The sequence below is a fragment of the Furipterus horrens genome, unplaced genomic scaffold (genome assembly GCF_987537825.1).
Source record: "Furipterus horrens unplaced genomic scaffold, mFurHor1.1.pri manual_scaffold_7, whole genome shotgun sequence".
Taxonomy (NCBI): domain Eukaryota; kingdom Metazoa; phylum Chordata; class Mammalia; order Chiroptera; family Furipteridae; genus Furipterus; species Furipterus horrens.
In genome coordinates, this window is record NW_028327177.1 from 131,024,993 (window position 1) to 131,042,453 (window position 17,461).

General features: G+C 37.6%; 1 protein-coding gene across 2 annotated transcripts in view; it reads left to right on the top strand.

Annotated features, from left to right (window-relative positions):
• Window positions 1-12,260, top strand: part of PDCD6IP (programmed cell death 6 interacting protein) — a 49,965-nt gene extending 37,705 nt beyond the window's left edge. For both annotated transcript variants that reach the window (XM_090284474.1, XM_090284475.1), the window contains exons 13-18: window positions 4,228-4,476; window positions 4,816-4,950; window positions 6,243-6,337; window positions 9,257-9,380; window positions 10,365-10,564; window positions 11,583-12,260. In XM_090284474.1, the coding sequence (XP_090140600.1) occupies window positions 4,228-4,476; window positions 4,816-4,950; window positions 6,243-6,337; window positions 9,257-9,380; window positions 10,365-10,564; window positions 11,583-11,757 (978 nt within the window). In that variant the 3' untranslated portion in view covers window positions 11,758-12,260. The remainder of the gene's footprint in view (window positions 1-4,227; window positions 4,477-4,815; window positions 4,951-6,242; window positions 6,338-9,256; window positions 9,381-10,364; window positions 10,565-11,582) is intronic.
• The last annotated feature ends 5,201 nt before the right edge of the window (window positions 12,261-17,461 follow it).

Consider the following 17,461-nt stretch of genomic DNA (forward strand, 5'->3'; position numbering starts at 1 on the left):
ACTGTGTATCTAATCTGGGTAAGGCACTGTGCTGGGTACTCTGAAAAATTCACAAATGAATCATACTTAGCCTTTACCTTCCTTTACAGTCCAGTGTCGAAGATTAGCCCTAGACCGCCTCATCCAAGGGGAATAATGATGCCTGAAACTGATAATACCGAACCCGATATATACTATGTTTTTTCCTCTACAGACATTCCAGTGACAAATTTTAATTTGTAAGTTAGGTCCAGTAATATATTAACAACAACAATAATGAGAGATAACAATTATAATATATTGTAATAAAAGTTATGTGAATGTGGTCTCTCACTCAAAATATCTTCATGTACTATGCTCACCTTTTCACTTAAAGGGAGTACTTTATGGCTTCTCTTTGGCCTATCCAAATTGCCAGCATCATTCCTCTTGGCTTTGGGACCATTATTAAGTAAAAGAAGGGTTATTTGAACAAAGGCACTGATGCCACAATAGCCTGCTACTAAGTGACTAACGAGTGGGTAGCATATACTACACGGATATGCTGGACAAAGGGATGATTCACATCTGGGGCAGGACAGAGCAGGGCAGTGAGAGACTTCATCGTGCTATTCAGAACAGTATGGAATTTAAAATGAGAATTTATTTCTGGAATTTTCCATTTATATTTTTGGACTGCAGTTTACTGTGGGTAACTGAAACCATGGGACGTGAAATTACAGATAAGGGAGGACTGCTGTAGATGCTTTGAGGAAATGAGGGAAGAAAGAAAGGTGGTTAGAAGATTAATTTATGAAGAACATAAACTATTGACCCACAGAATAGCATAAATTGTGGTAGTTTTTTATTTTAGAAAAAAATATCTATGTGTAATATCCTCTCCTTTTTCTTTTTGATGTCTTCTTTCATGACTCAGAACTCATGGCTTTTGTCCTTTGATTCTTCTTTCAGTGGAAAAGCAAAACTGTTTTGTGCTGAGCAAATCCTTAATTAGCTTGCAGTGATTTGTTACTTTATTCAGTTCTAGTAATAGCTGCTTTTTAAAAACTCCATAGTGGTATTACAGAGGAGTAACACATACAGTCAGCATGAAGTTATTTTACTTAAGCTAGATTTTTTGGACAGAGGTTACCACAAAACTTTCAGTGTTCTGTATATTCATTCATCATATGCCTTTATCAAAAAAAGTAAACATCATATGTATATCAAAGTTATTTTAGATAGTTGTCATAATAGTTGACAACACTATAGCTAGAGTTTTATTGATTAAAAGCTCAGTAATTTGAATTGCTGATTATAAAAGTGATAAAAAGTATATGTTTTATTTAGAAGTCATAGCTTAATGGTAGGGCTGTTTTTCCTTTTTATTGTGAAGAGGCCTACTATCTAGTTATTTATCATTGGTCTATTTGGGCATTTAGTTTTAAATATTAAGATAACCTGAAATATTTTGCAGGCTATTGGTAATTTGTATTTAAAGATTCTCTTTTTAAATACTTAGGTATAGCGTTCCCAACTCTCAACTTAGACTGTTTTTTAACCAGTTCTGCATATTCCTATTTCTCCTCCAGTTTTATTTAACTTGACTATTCCCCCCCCCCCTTTTTTTAGTACATGTGCTGCTGAAGCAAGCACTATTTTTTTTCTCTCTAGCTTTTGTTGGACATAACTTATAGAGAGATTAAAATGACTTTTCTTATTTTTCTAATAGCTAAACAGAATTTATAGGGTAAAGTCTTAAGTCAAACTCATAGTTGAGGTTCCAGTATCAGTTTAAATATGCTAACAGATAATACTGCAACCCTTTAAAATTTATATCCTGTTACATTCCCCCAATATACAGTGTCACATAATTACAGAAATAGTTATAATTCAGCAAAAAAGGATACCTTAATTCTTAAATCTTTTTCTCTATCTCTGTCTGAATTGCTTAGACCTAATTTCTTCAGTCCACAGTATACCCAAAATAATAGTTAAACCATAAAACCTAACTGCCAGTTAATAATATTGACTAATACGATTGAACACTTACTCTCTGTTAGAAATTACGTTGTGTACTTTATATGGATTATTTCAGTTTTAGGAACAGTTCTGGATAGGTACTATTATTATTCCCGTTTTGCAGATGAGAAAATCAAGTTTTCCAAGTAGTAAGCCACACTTGGTTACACAGCAACTAAATCCATTAAGTCCACTAAGGGAGTATTGTCAAAGTTGAAATATTTTATTAGGTAATTATGCTTCACTTTGATAAACAGTTTGTTTCTGTACTCAAGTTTTGATTTAGTTTTAATTTTGAATGTAAAAAAAATATTTATGATACCAAGATGCATACAGAGAAATCTCATCCCTTTTCCTTCCACCTTGTTCCCATCCACTTGCTATAAGTAATCATACTAAGTAGTTTCTGGTTTGTCCTTAGTTCTTTCTTTTTGCAAAAAAATACAAATGCATACATATATACATAATATATTATGTGTGTATATCTATATCTTTATATTCTGATTTCTGTTTATCAGAGTGCAGCCATATATATAAATATGCTTTGCACTTGTTTTCCCCATTTCCTGGAAGTTATTGGGAAGTAAGATTTTTATCCACCATTGTCTAATGTCAGATTCCACCAGATTTGTAAAATAGACTTTGTCATGCCCATCCAGGTATGATTCATTTCCTTCCTTCCTTCCTTCCTTCCTTCCTTCCTTCCTTCCTTCCTTCCTTCCTTCCTTCCTTCTTTCCTTCTAGCATGTCTGTGTTATGATGCTTTTTGGACCTCAAGGAGTAATATTTCTACTGCCTATACCTCATTTTCTTTTTTTTAAATTGACTCTGAATGTTAAGATAAGGACACAGAGGAGATATGGTTGGTAAACAGAGGCCAAAAGGAAGGTCACCTAAATTTAGAAGAAACTTTAGATTTTTCCTCAAGTCTCTGGTCTTCACAAAAGGAGGTTACTTTGCAGTCCTTTCTAGGAGCTAACTAGGACTGGAATGAGGGGTGGATGGAAATTCCTAGCAATAGGCAGTTGGTGAGGAAATCCATGGGAGCTGGAATGCTGCTGTTAAGAAGAAACAGGAATATCGGTGGGGTTTTTGGATGTCCCCTTCTTCTTTTGACTCTTCTCCACCTTTCTTTCTCTGAGCACCATTGGGGCAAACAGATAGGGGAATTGGGATTGGTGCTCTCCCTGGTGGTCCTACCAGAAGTGAGAAGCGATGTCGGTGAAAGAGGGTAGTTTGTAAGTGGCATTGGAGGGCCCTCGGACACTAATGAAGGGATGTTTTTGAGTCCTGTGGGATTAAGTCAGAGGCTACCTGGATTGAGTAAGAGAGATAAAATTCTTAATGATATGAACAGATGTAGAAGACCCTGCGTTCTCTCCCAGTACATGAAGTGAAGAGCTTCTGTTGTATCCCATCTTCCTGTTTCTTTTCCTATCTGGTGTGCTCTCTCCATTGTGTGTCTATTTCTGTCTCCATGACTGTCTCCATATGTCTCTCTCTCAGTTTTTCTGTTGGCAAAATAGGGTATTTACTTACTTGGCAGAACTTCACTTTCCCATACCTCATGAGCGGTAGGCAGTATAGTGTAGAGTGAGTAAGAGATTGGTGTGGAGTTAGGCAGAGTTAGGTCTCAAATTTCACCTCTCCTCAGGATCTGTGTAACCTTGGGCATGTTACATAATCTTTCTGAGACTCAGCTTTTTCACCTGGGGAAGAGAGGCAATAAATATATACTCTATGGGTTATTATAAGCAGTACATTAAATTACATTTACTAGCCCTGGCTGCTGTGGCTCAGTGGATTGAGCGTCGGCATGCGAGCCAAGTGTCGCTGGTTCGATTCCCAGTCAGGGCACAGTACTAGGTTGCAAGTCAGGTCCCTAGTTGGGGGCGTGAGTGAGAGGCAACCACACAGTGAAAATAAATAAATAAATAAATAAATAAATTATATTTACCAAGTGTTTAGGACAGTGCCTGGTACATAATGAATGTTCAGTAAATTGTAGCTCTTGCTGGTGGTATTTATTGCTGCTGCTGTTACAGCCTGAGTCCACCAAAGGTACAATGTCTATATCTAAATAACTCTGATGTACATTTTATACTTGGCTCTCTGAGAAATCATCTCTTCCAGACTCTGGATGAACCTTTGTATATAAATCCCTTCTTGAAATTGGCTTCTGGATTTTTTTTTTTTTTTTTTTTTGGCAATTAAATGAAGCTTTTTTTTTTTTCCTTTTCTTCTTAGGTTGTAAATGTATTAAAATCCTTGTTGGTAAATCTTGATGAAGTAAAGAAAGAAAGAGAAGGTCTAGAGAATGACCTGAAATCAGTGAATTTTGACATGACAAGCAAATTTTTGACTGCTCTGGCTCAAGATGGTGTGATAAATGAAGAAACTCTTTCTGTTACGGAACTGGATAGAATCTATGGAAGTCTTAAAACTAAAGTTCAAGAATCTCTAAAGCAACAGGAAGGACTTCTTCAAAATATTCAGGTGAAGTTTATATAGTTTAATAAGAGTTATGTTTTAAAAAATTAAAGCCTGGTTTAAATCAGTGTTCGAACTTAGGATTGTCTTTCTTACAAGTGCTGCATATTAATAGCAATCTAATTGTTAGTGATTGTTTTGACATGCACTGAATTTGTGATACTTTTACTTAAGGAAAGATTTAAAGCACAGTGCTACCCCAAAAGAAATATTAGATAAGTTTCTAGTAATTCATGCATGTAATCATGTATGATTATCATAGTTGGGAAAGTAGCAATAAAAATGTTAGAAGCTATGTTAATTTCGTAAGTAAATGTAAATAACATAAATCTTTTTTTAAACAAGGTCTCACACCAGGAATTTTCAAAAATGAAACAATCTAACAATGAAGCTAACTTAAGAGAAGAAGTTTTGAAGAATTTAGCTACTGCATATGATAACTTTGTTGAACTTGTAGCTAATTTGGAGGAGGGCACAAAGGTATGGTATATAAAATTAGAAACAATAGCTACCCAGTATAGATATGAATATATAGTTTGGGAAGTTGATTTTTTTTTTCCAGTTGGATGAAGTTATTTTGCCTGGCCTTTGTTAGTTATTAGTGACTTTTACCTCTGAGAGGTTTCTTATAAGAGCTTAATGAAGGTGACAACATTTCATGGGAGCTTTGATGGATTGTGTATTTCACCAGGTAGAAAGGGAGTTAGGTACTTGATGTAGCAGAAATTAGCCCAGAGATACCAAAGCTAATCATACTTTTGGGGGAGTGAAAAGTCAACCAATTTGAGTGAATTTCGAGGAAACAGAGCTGATCTTTGTGGGGGAGGTGGGGAGGGTGGCTTTTATCCTCTGCTAATGGTTTGGATGATGATCGGCTTGTAGATATGTTGTAAGCATTTTGTTGCCTGTTCTTTAAAAAGTTTAGGGAAATGCTTATATTTGTTTTTATCAATTATGCTGATATCTTTATGGTTTGCTGAGAATAATCATCGGGTTACGAACATAGGTAAAATGGCTGAGTAAGTATTAGACTGGAAATCTAAAGACAGAGGTTGAGTCCTCTTTTTACCCAAGCCCTGTGGTATATGACGTGTTGAATTGCAAATTCAAAGAATCAGCTTCTCTGCTTCTGAGGGAACAAGTGATTTTTAAATTTTTCAGAAACACCATTACTTTGGTATTTCAACTTCATAATGATCATCGAGTGGAGTTATCTTGATGTAAATACAGCAGATATAATGTAAAGGTATCTGAAGAGAGGGTAGAAATACTACAGAGCCTTTCAAAACAGAAGGGATAGTAAAATATCATTTCAGTTTGATTTAAAATGCTTTGTTGAAACAGATAAGCTGAGAAAACTCTCCAAAGAGCCTTTGAAAATTCTTCTAAAGGGCTTCTTAAATGATGCCTGCATTTCTGAAGTGAATGTGCAAATCTAATCCTTCCTGTGAAATAGGCCTGGCGTCTTTATTAAATAGTTGACTTTTCTCTAGGAGTGGGAAAATGTTCATGATCATGAAACCTAACTTTTGCCATTTAGTTTTTGGTGACAGTGTTCTCTAAAAGTGATTTTATTATTTTTTATTTTCTTTAGGAGTCTTAGCTCATATTTAATATTAAGTTGTTAGACTTAAGTATTATGACTGTGTCCCATGCAGAAGATTTAAGTTTTTCAGTTTTAGCTGTTACTGACAAATGACCTTTACATTGTGTTTCTCCTTAGATTAAAAAATTGTCCTGGTTTATTAGTTATATTTCTTCTTTGCTTATAGTTTTACAATGAGCTGACTGAGATCCTGGTCAGGTTCCAGAACAAATGCAGTGATATAGTATTTGCACGGAAGACAGAAAGAGATGAACTCTTAAAGTAAGTTTGTTTTCTGTATCAAATTGTACTTAAAGTATTTTTCTTAAAAAAACACAAAACAAAAACAAAACACTTGTGGAGCCTTTTGGGCTAAACTTGGCAGCATGAGATAGCAATTTCCTTTTTTCCTGGCTATTTTATAAAACAGCAAGTAAGCAATTATGTGATCTGGGCACAAAAGGATAAAAAGGAGCAGAAACTCTAGATGTAAGGAGTACAGCGATGTCACAGAAACAACAGCTGAGGGTGGCAGAGCTCAGGAGACGCCAGTAAACATAAGCAGTTTACCTTGTGGTGCAAATAGTTTCCTTATGTAAACTGAGGGTAACAGAACGTGGGGAAGACAGGGTGAGTGGCTCAAAAATACCAGTGAAGTCTCTTTCTGAAGGAGACTACTGAGAAAGCTGGGCCAGTAACACGGGGCTCAGTCCGTGCTGAGTAATCAGTAGGGAGTTGATATGAAAGGACTGTTAAGGTGAAAAAAACAGAAAACATTGAACAAAACTTAATAGATGAAGAACATTCACCAGAATAATATTGTCAAGGATAGATGAAAATTCTGAGCTTAGACCTCACTACGAATTTTTTTAAAAAAAGTGTTAGGAAGCAATTTTTCTAAGGCACACCCAAAAGGAGAAGTGCCAGAATTCAAGAAGGTGAGTAAACAGGAGGTGATAAGTGGGGTAACAGGATTCATGAAAGAAGAAAAGCAAAACCATCACAGATCTAAGATGAAATGGGAAGGAGCACAAAAGGAGAATATAGGCAATGAGGAAAACACAGGAGCACAGAGTAGAAATGAGAAGAGCAAAAGAAAATGAAACCAAAATAAAGATAGGACTTTAACAGTTAGAGGTGGATAAAGATAATCCGGTGTACGTAAGATTGATTTTCCCTGTAGAAGAAAAACCAAAACAGAGCATAGAACAGATATTTAATGATAACATTCAAGAACCTGTCCCTATAGTAAGTGCATGCTTGTAGAAAATATATATTTTCTGGTTGGGAAAAAAAAAATTGCCAGCCAACACCAAGGCATATAAATTATTAGCTTTAAAATAATGGCAAGATCCTTTATCTAGTCAGACAAAAACCTCAAGTCAGTTTATAAAAAGGTAAGAAGGCCGAGGCAGGCAGCACTGGATGCTAGAGGAGAGTGGAGTGATTGTTATAGGGGTAAAGGAAAACAAACACGAGCCAGACTGTCATTCAGGTGTGTATGCAGCCCCACATTCATCAGCAGTGAACACCCAGAACTCCGTCTTTCGTGCTCATGAGCCTCCTGAGCTCTCAGCCAGCCATATTGTATTCACTACTCTGCCCCTGTTTCAACAGCTGTCCGTAGAAGGCACAGAAGATACCAAGGAGCTACCTCCTTCCACCCCTAAGAAAGAGCGGGGCTGCTTGATTTTATAGAGTATTTCTAGTTAACCGTTAAAAAGCAAATAATTGGAATGCTTTTTAATTGGTTCCAGATCTTTTAAAAAAATCTCCCTACAAATTAGTCTTATTGTTAAGAAAAGTCAACAAAGATTAAAACAGAACACAGTCTTCAGGCCGGTTTCATTTATGAATATGGATATGAAAGTTCTAAATAAAATACTTGCCATTGATACTCGGCAGTATGTTCAAAAAGAGCCATTACTGAGGGGAAGGGGGGCAGTTATTCCAGTAATGCAGTGATTGGTTCAGCACTTCTGGATCTAAGGAAAAAAAGAGTCTTCATAGATGAATAAAAAGCATTTGAGAAAATAACTATTCTGGTACTCAATAAAATGGGAATAGATGGATACTTCCTTCACATGAAAAAAAAGATGCAGGTCCGTCTGTCTGTCTACCTACGTATTTACCTATCTTACCTGCACAAAAGTCAGCATCATGGTTAATGAAGAAACACTGTAAACATTCCTTATAAGGTCAGGAAAAGACAATAGGTGGTCACCAACACTATTTAATAATATATTGGCAGTACCAGCCAGCACATTTAGACAAGAGGAAGATTAAAACAGAGCACATAAATATAAAAATTGGGAAGGAGAAGGTAAAACTGTCACTACTTACAGATTTTATGATTGTACTACTTGCAAACCCAAGAGATTCAACCCCCAAACTCTGCAAATAGTAATTATTAACGAACATAGTTGATCATAAAAATAATTTGTAGAAATCAAAGACTTTCATATAAATAAACATAGGGAAAATGTAGTGGAAGGAAAGACCCTACTTATAATAGTAACAATGTAGTAAAATACCTGAGATCTGTATGAAGAGAACTTTTAAACTCTATTCAAGGACACATAAGAAGACTTGAGCAAGTTGAAAGACATAATATTGCTCTTGGATAGGGTGACTGAGATTCATAAAGATGTCAGTTCTAAATAAACTGAGGCATTTGATGTTATTTTTTAACAAAATATCGCAATGCCACATTCAAAAAAATATTTTCAGAAAGTGTTAAGAAATTTTCACCTGTTGTTTTGGTTTCTGTAAACACTGATAAAATACAGTGATTAAATATTAGGTGACTATAAGCAGTAGTAATTTTCTGATTACTTCTAGATTGGTTGTTAGATTAGGAATTTCTCATCTAGGGGATGACCTCTTATTAAAAGTGGGCAGTCTTTTAGGACCCCTTGCCCGGTTTGACATGTTCCTTACTCTAGTGATAACCATGATCTCTGAAAAAGTTTACCTTTTTCCTAGGCTTCAGAAGCAGAATAAGAACTAACTTCATTTTCTTAAATAGTAGAGAGAAAGAACATTTAAGCTAGTTCCAGTCAAGAACAGAAATGTAGCATATTTTAAAATGCCATCATTGTTTTCAGTGTTTCATGTACGAAGAAAAGAAAAACACTTGGTATTTTATGTGTTGGGTTTTCTTATATAGTGTTAATTTCTAACACTTTTGTCTTTAATAAGGGACTTGCAACAAAGCATTGCCAGAGAACCTAGTGCTCCTTCAATTCCTACACCTGCCTATCAGTCCTCTCCAGCTGGGGGGCATACCCCCACTCCTCCAACTCCAGCACCAAGAACCATGGCGGTCAGTAAGCAAACATTGTTAAAATGGAATTTTTACATTAGTGACAACTTGCTTGATGTGAAGGATCAAACTTTCCATTGGCGAAATCTGGTGTCACTATTTAGGTGACCAACCAGAGGTTTTGCAATATGAAGATTTCTTGCCCCCCCCCCAAAATCTTTAACTTGACTTGAATTAAGTCTTTAGAATCAACTTTCAGTTTATAGCAAATAATGGTGATAAAACAAGAAGTTAAATTGTACAGTTAGGAAACCATTGGACAAATCTAGAACTGGGACATTTTGTGGGGCACCTGGCTTGATTTTTTCTAAAAGTGAATGTCATAGAAAGAAAGAAGTTAGGCAGAGGGCATGTTGTAGATTAAAAAAGTGGAAAGATTCATAATTAAGTATAATACATGAACTTGATTGGATCTTGGTTCATAACAATACCTGTAAGGTGGGTTTTTTTGTTTGTCTTTTTGTTTTTGTTTTGGTGATAAATAGGGAAACTTGAACGTGGAGCGGATACTTGAGGATATTCGGGAATATGTGTTAATTTTCATAGGATGAAATGGTATTGTGATTATGTGGGAGAATATTGGAACTTGCATGTTTAGTATACTACTCTTAAGTTTTCTGGTATTTGAAAGTTTTCATGAAATGTTGAGACCGGGATGAGATTATAGTAATAAACTGCGTCTGCCCTGCTCCTTCCTCCCACCTCAAATGTCTGACCATTGTGGGAGCAGTAATGAGTGAGCAGTAAATGATTAAATACGAGGCACCAGGAAAAGAGCTGTAGGCACAGAGGGTCCACGGACTGGAGAATTATTCCTCAAATATGATACATTTCTAGAGTAATAAGCCAGCATATAAGAATGGGAATTAGAAATATACCTGGTTGGATTGTAGAGTTTCTCATATGCCCTCATATACTTTAATTGATAACGATTTGAGAGAAACACGAAACATTCTGTAGTCAGTGCTGATCTTGTTCTTACAGACGACTAAGCCCCAGCCCCCAGCCCGGCCTCCACCTCCTGTGCTTCCAGCCAGTCGAGCTCCTTCTGCGACGGTTTCCGCTCCGGCTTCCGCTCCAGCGGGGACTGGAATCACTGCACCAGCGCCACCACAGACTCCTGGCTCCGCTCCCCTTCCGCAGGCCCAGGGACCTCCCTACCCCACCTATCCAGGGTATCCCGGGTAAGGCGGAAACTTCGGACATCCCAGCGAATTGGCTCACACTTCTATCTCGTTAACCTTTTCGAAACAGGGTTGTTGCTTCTCTGAATGGACGTGTCATGAATGAATAAGCTCCATTGTCAGCTTGCACACAAATAAAAATAATGTTCTAGGCACTTCCTTGAGTAGTTGGATAGCCATTTCCCAAACATATATGTTTTTAGTTTTTTCGTATTGGATTTATATTAAGTAAATCTGGAATTCAGAATGTATTTTCTTGATTTGTTTATTTAAGTGATAAACAAGGTGTCTTTTTTGAGCTTAGATAAGCAAGGCTGATAAGGTCTTATTTATAAACCTGTACTTTGAAATGTTGACATTTTGATAAACTGTTGAGCAGAAATTTATGTAATTACTACTCTGGCTGGTATGGCTCAGTGGATTGAGTGCTGGCCCGTGAGCCTAAGGATCGCCAATTCAATTCCCGGTTGGGGAATATGCCTGTGTTGTGGGCCAGGTCCCTGGTTAGGGGCGTGTGAGAGGCAACCACACATTGCTGTTATCTCTTGCACATTGCTGTTTCTCTCCCTCTCTTTCTCCCTCCCTTCCCCTGTCTAAAAGTAAGTAAACAAACATATAAATTAAAAAAAAGAAATTTATGTAATTATGTAATGTACTTTCTTAAAGATCAGCTTTCTTTGTGGTAATTTAATCTTAACAATCAAGACATTTGACTATTTTTTAAGTGTGCCTCAGACGTAAGTCCATTCTGTCTCCCCACTTAGAACTTTATACACAGTAAATTTACATGCATTACAGTGAACTTGATATTCTTCAATTAGGGAGAATTAGGATTAGGAACACTTTTCTCTAACAGGTACCCTGAAACAGCTGTTTTTCTCTCCACTGTTTTCTAATGGACCGAGAAATGGAGACAAATGCTTTCATGAAAAAACTGGGTTTTAGAATAATTGTTAGGTTTCAGTTTTTTAGTATTCGATTTACCAATCCAATTCTTCTGTTTTCTTCTTCCCATCAGGTATTGCCAAATGCCCATGCCCATGGGCTACAACCCTTACGCCTACGGCCAGTATAACATGCCGTACCCGCCGCTGTACCATCAGAGCCCCGGACAGGCCCCGTATCCAGCGCCCCAGCAGCCTCCGTACCCCTTCCCGCAGCCCCCACAGCAGCCGTACTATCCGCAGCAGTAATGTGCCAGCTCCGAAGCTCAGCTGGTTCAGCCAGAGGGGAAGAAACACTGTACCCGTCCTGCAGTGAGTGCGCTGAACTCCGCGCTCTGGCCACTGTCATGCGCTCTCCTGTACTGAGTGCAGTGTGCTGTTAATACTTGGCTGCAGCTAAACACTGAACGCTCTTTAGTGTCCCAGTTCCACATTTGACTGCACACGCGAGACTTGCTGCTGGCGCAGTATAAACACTAGGTAAATAGGATTTGAAATAAATTATATTACAGTTCATAAAAGTTGAAAATGAGAAATTAAACCCGCAAGTGAAACTTTTGAAATGATTATACTTATGTCTACATAAGATATGATTGGGACATCAGATACTTATGATGGTTTAAGTACTGATATTCAAGTAAACCAAGTTTTCTTTCTCTTTTGCTTATTGATTTGGTTTAATTTCCATTATGCTATTTTGCATAATCAAAGCATTGTAATCCTATAATTTAAAAATAAATTACTTAAGAACAGTTGTTATTGTTATGTTTTGTCATTGATTCTCATTACTGTCCAATTTCTTTCTGGTATTAGTCTCATTTTATATGTACGTGAGTGTGTTTAAGTGCATGATTAGTGGTTAACAGTCAGGTTCAAGTATGTTTTATAGGAAAACCAAAAGAATCGTATCATAATTTATCTTTCATATGCTGATCAGTAAGTTAATTTTGAAATTTGTTTTGGAGAGTCCTATAGTGTGGAAGGAACACAATTGGTACCAAAGATGCTTCAAAGATAAATACAAATAAATATGTATATTTAATGTTTTATTAGTTTCTCCAAGAAATTGGTACAATTTCTGATAATTAAATTTCTTTTATAACCTGGTTAAAAATACATTATTGACATTACTGCCTAATGGGATTGTTTAAAGAAAATTTACTGTACCCTTTTACTCTCTTTTCTACCTTATTGTCTTAACTTAGTAACATTTAATGGACAATGTATGTGAATAGATTTAAGCCCTTTCATTTTTATGCTCCTAAAGATTGGACTATTTTATATTTCAGGGAGCACAGAAAACAGTTGTGGGGAGCATATGCCAATTCTGAAATAGGCCGTGTATTTAATATTAATCTCTGCTGTCAGGATAGCTAATCATTGTATAAACCTCAGTAAAAATACTGAGACATGCTTCATGGAATGAGAAAATGAGAAAGGAATGAGTTATTTGATGTCACAGTGGGATCTGCTGTGTGTGAGGTTCATTTCTGAACACATTGGGCATATGAGCAGTTTTCCAATGAATCAGTTTATGTTTAATTTTTAAGTTTTAATGCTGAGCTTTTCTTGCATTATTGTTTCATTTCAGTGATACTGTCACTTGGTCCACTGCTGTTTTCATTGACAGTTTGGGTTTATATTTTAAATGTTGGACTGAAGGTGCAATTGTAAAAAGAAGTGGATTGGTTTTGAAATATATGTATATTTTTAAAAAATCTTAACTTTGTTGTATGTAGAAAACCTGAAGGCGTGTTACTGAAATATAAATGACCTTTACATGGAAAATTGCAATTGGTTTAAAGTCCAATAGTTAAATCTTGGCAAACAATAGATTTTTTTAACATATCAAAGCTAAGTTTTATTAATGTGGAATCATCAAAATATGGCATGAGCTTGTTTGACCCTTATGTAAATGACATCTAAGTTCTACATTCTTACTACTAAAGGTTACATATACTAACATAAGATTCTCAGTGAGAGGGGTGTTCCAAATTGCTAGTTTATAACTCTTACTAATGCAGAAAAAACAAGGACAAAATTGGCCTGAATATTCTCTTGGGGACAGATCTGTTAAAGAAAAGAGGAAGCGCATCTGAGGGCCAAAAGAGAGGTTGGGAGGCATTTAGCCCATTTTCTGCGCTGAGCTAGGCCTGCTCCTGGGGAGCCCCAGAAATTTCGGGAAAGGAGGCTCCCCAGCCCCTCCGGGCAGCCTCTCCCAGCATGCCTGACTCACTCCACTCAGTCCGCAAAGCCTTTTTATGCAGCACCCCAGACCCACTCCCTCTTCCCCCTTCCTTTCTCCTTGAGATGACTGAGGATGCTTTCCTGTGGGCATCTGAGTGTAGGTGCAGGTGAACAAGTGTCTGCGGGCCTTCATCACTGGGTCTGTGTGTGTGGGCCTGTCCAGTTGCATTATGGCGGCTCATGGAAAGTTTTGCTCATGTCTGTTTTGCATTCTAGCAAACAAGAATGAAGCCTTCACTGGGATTAATTTTATCAGACTTTTTAATCCTTTGCTTAGCATTCCGTATTCTACAAAATACCCTAAAAAGTTGTTTTGGATAATACTGTTGTTTTAGAGGTAGGAGAGTCACTAGTTCAGGTATTTTGTATCTCTTTATAATTAGGCTTTTGATGATCTTCCTCTCCTAAAGAAAGAAAACCATTCCCAGACCACTTATGTTGGCGTTTGGAATACTGTTTTAAAATGGACTGGATTTTAAGCAGTGAAGCTCTGCGCAGGGAGCTACTCAGAAGTGGGGTAAACACTAACTTCTCATTTCTTTTTCCTAGTTGGAGGCAGAAGGTCTGATTTCTCAGTCTGGTGTAAAGTATTGGGCTACTCCTCTGCCCTTGGTTTTTATTCTCAGTTAAGAAAAATACTCATACATCACTGCAAACCACTCATTCTTTGTGAGGCATCTATGTACCCGTACCCCCACTGTAGCAATTTATAATCTCCCTCTCCCCAAACCTAAATAGTTACTGAACAAAGAACAAGATTTCATAGCCGCCTGTCACTGACATTCCCAGCCAGCAGCCTTTCTAGTCCAACATAGATTTTTAAAAAGTTTTCTATTAGAGCTTTACTGTTTGCAAAAGTGCTTTGTACAATGCAACTTGTGAAGTAGGTTTTAGTTTGCTAACGGGGATTTTATTTTTTAATGATCACTATATTTTGAAGAATCTTACTATTAACCTAGTTGCATCTTTTTTTTTTTTTTTTTTTAAACACCTGTAATTCTTAGTTGATTCGCAGAACAGGATACAAGGTAGGAAAAAACAACAGTACTATAGTGTTATTATTACTAGTGTAAAAGTAGAGTTTAGAACTAAATGATGATTATAAGATTTACATGGAAGAGCAAAGAAGGAAAAATTCTATTTTTAAAGAAAAAGAGAATATTCAGGCTTTATTTCTGGTATGAAGTTTATATTTTTAAAAAAATCCTATATTATCACACCAGAGATTTTAGATTTTTTTCTGGTTACAAACATTGCTGGTAGTTGGATTATATTTTTATTGTATTCATTTCTCTTAGGGGGAAAATTGTAAAGAAATTAAAAGGTTCCAGATGAATGTATCCCGGAAATAAAAGTTGAAAGATTCTTACTTCCTTGGAGTATGAACTCTTATTTACAGTGCTTATCCTTCAGCTTCATAGTTTCTGTAATTTCTTTAACAAATGGTGGGTTGGGACATTAAAAAAAAAAAAAATAACCCACTTTGACTAAGTGCATGGGACTGTAAAAGGAAGATAATGTTTAAATGTTTATTAATAGCTGTCAGTTCTAAACTTTATCATGGGTGGACCATGTTTTCATTACTTAGGATTTGCCCCAGTTCTTTCAGATGGGTAATTTCTTCGTGTCATTTTTTTGGGTTAATTTTGGAAATGTTTGTCAAGAGTATATTATTCAGTTCATCAGCGGAGGAGGTGGTGGAATGTGTTCATCTTTTAAAACATTTCTATTTTCTAACTAGTTCTCCCATGTGTTAAGGTCAGATGCAACTTTTCTTATGTAGCTCAGAATACACACTTTACCCAAAAATACATTGATTTTGTGTGCCTTTCAAGTTTGTTCAAGGTGGACAAGTTCGCTCCAGGAACGAACCGATCTGAATTCTTATTGTGTATTTTAAATACATAAAAATTGGGCATAGTTACATCTTTTTTTTGTCTCCTACCTGGCACCGGTTGGAGAGGACATAGTCCACACTGAGGGCTTGGGAACCGAGGCGTGGCAGGTGAGAGAACAGTGGGGACCCAAGGGACCCTCCCTGGAACTTGGGTTGTGCTCTGGCCTAAAGGAAGGGGACTGAGAACCTCTGCGTGCTTGGACTGCTGGAGCGTTTACTTCCACAGGGCAGGGTTGGCCTAGGAACTCTGTGCGCAGACCTGAACATGCCTAGGGCCTGTGCACCCATTTCTCTGCCCACTGACCAGACTTGCCTTGGTGGGTACCCTGGGGCACACCCCAGTAGTTTGCCTTAGCACCCCTGCCTGCAAGGGACCCTGGCTTCTGTCAGTTTCATGGATCCTGAGAGCCTTCCTCTTAAAAGTTGCTTAGGTCCCTTTCAGCTAAAGAACACCAGGAGATACCAGGTGTATTGGTCTATTACCGTCGTCTTTATGAGTTTTCTGTATTTTTAACTGAGGCTTTACAAGTTTATTCATACTCTAAACAAAAGACTCAACTTACAGAGAAGTTGAGCAACCTGACCAAGGTCACATGGCTGCCAAGTAGCTGAGCTGGGGCTCAGGTTTCTTTCACCTGTCACCTGATTTGAAAACTGAAGACAAACATGCCTTTCTCTTGTGTGCTGCTGCTGCTAAGGACATCTAACATTACTGAGTTCTTGTCACGTGCTGGGTCCTCTTTCAAGCATTTTCAGTCCATTAACTCATTTCAGCAGAGCAATCACTAGTGGGGTGGCCACTGACTTCATCCCATTTTATAGGACAGGAGGAAACACGAAGTTGGTGACCTGGGGCTGGCAGGTGATGGAGCTGGCATCTCATGGAGATGAAAAGATAAAAGACTTTTCTAAAAAGTTTCCATGTTTTTCAGAGTATTTTGTTTTATAGGGCATTGACTCTCATTTTACACATTCATTATCCATTCATCCATTTATCTTTCCTCTCAATATTATATGTTGAGAGACTACTTACTATTCTAGATACACCCACCTTCAAGGAATTTACAATCCAAGAGGAGTGCAATTACACTAGGGACCATGATTGGTTTCGTTAGGTAGGATAGGGAGTAAACTAAGGCAGGGAGGAGGATGGAGTCTTGCCTTACCCATTGACCCAACAGACCTGAAGCTGGTTTGATAAGATTGCCAGGCATTCTGAACATCCAAGCCAAGATGGCGCAGGAGGAAGGGAGTCCTTGAAACTACAGGCAGCCTTTGTAGCAATGTCATTAAGACCGAAGAACTACTAGCTGAGAAAGAAAGGCTGTAGCTGTACATTATTCCCAAGGTTTAGAAGGGGGAGAAGGAGGGGAATCTAAAAGCTGACTAAAGTATATAACCCCTGAACCCCAATAGTCAGTGCACTCAGATGAGCTCAGTGCCCAACTGGTAGCCTTGGCTGAAGTGTATAGAACAAACTTACTAACTTTTTTTTCTCTATACGTGGGGCATTCAGACTAGCTGGTTGCCTGCCTGCAGCTTTGTGCTCGTGTGTGTTTCATAAACTTGCCGTCTCGTTTCCACTATACGTGTTGTCTCTTGCTTGGATTCGTCTCTTGCAAGTGAGGCAAAGACCAAGGAACAAGCTTGGGTCAGACTGGGGTCTCCCCCAGGTAACAGCTTGAAGGTGGATATGAAGATATGAATTTGTGGAAGGGAGTTCTCCGTGTCTGTCTTCCTGTTCTCAGCTCCAGCCAGGTTAGCTAGACCCTTTGCAGGTTCCTGCCCCAGGTGGTGGTTGCTGGATGG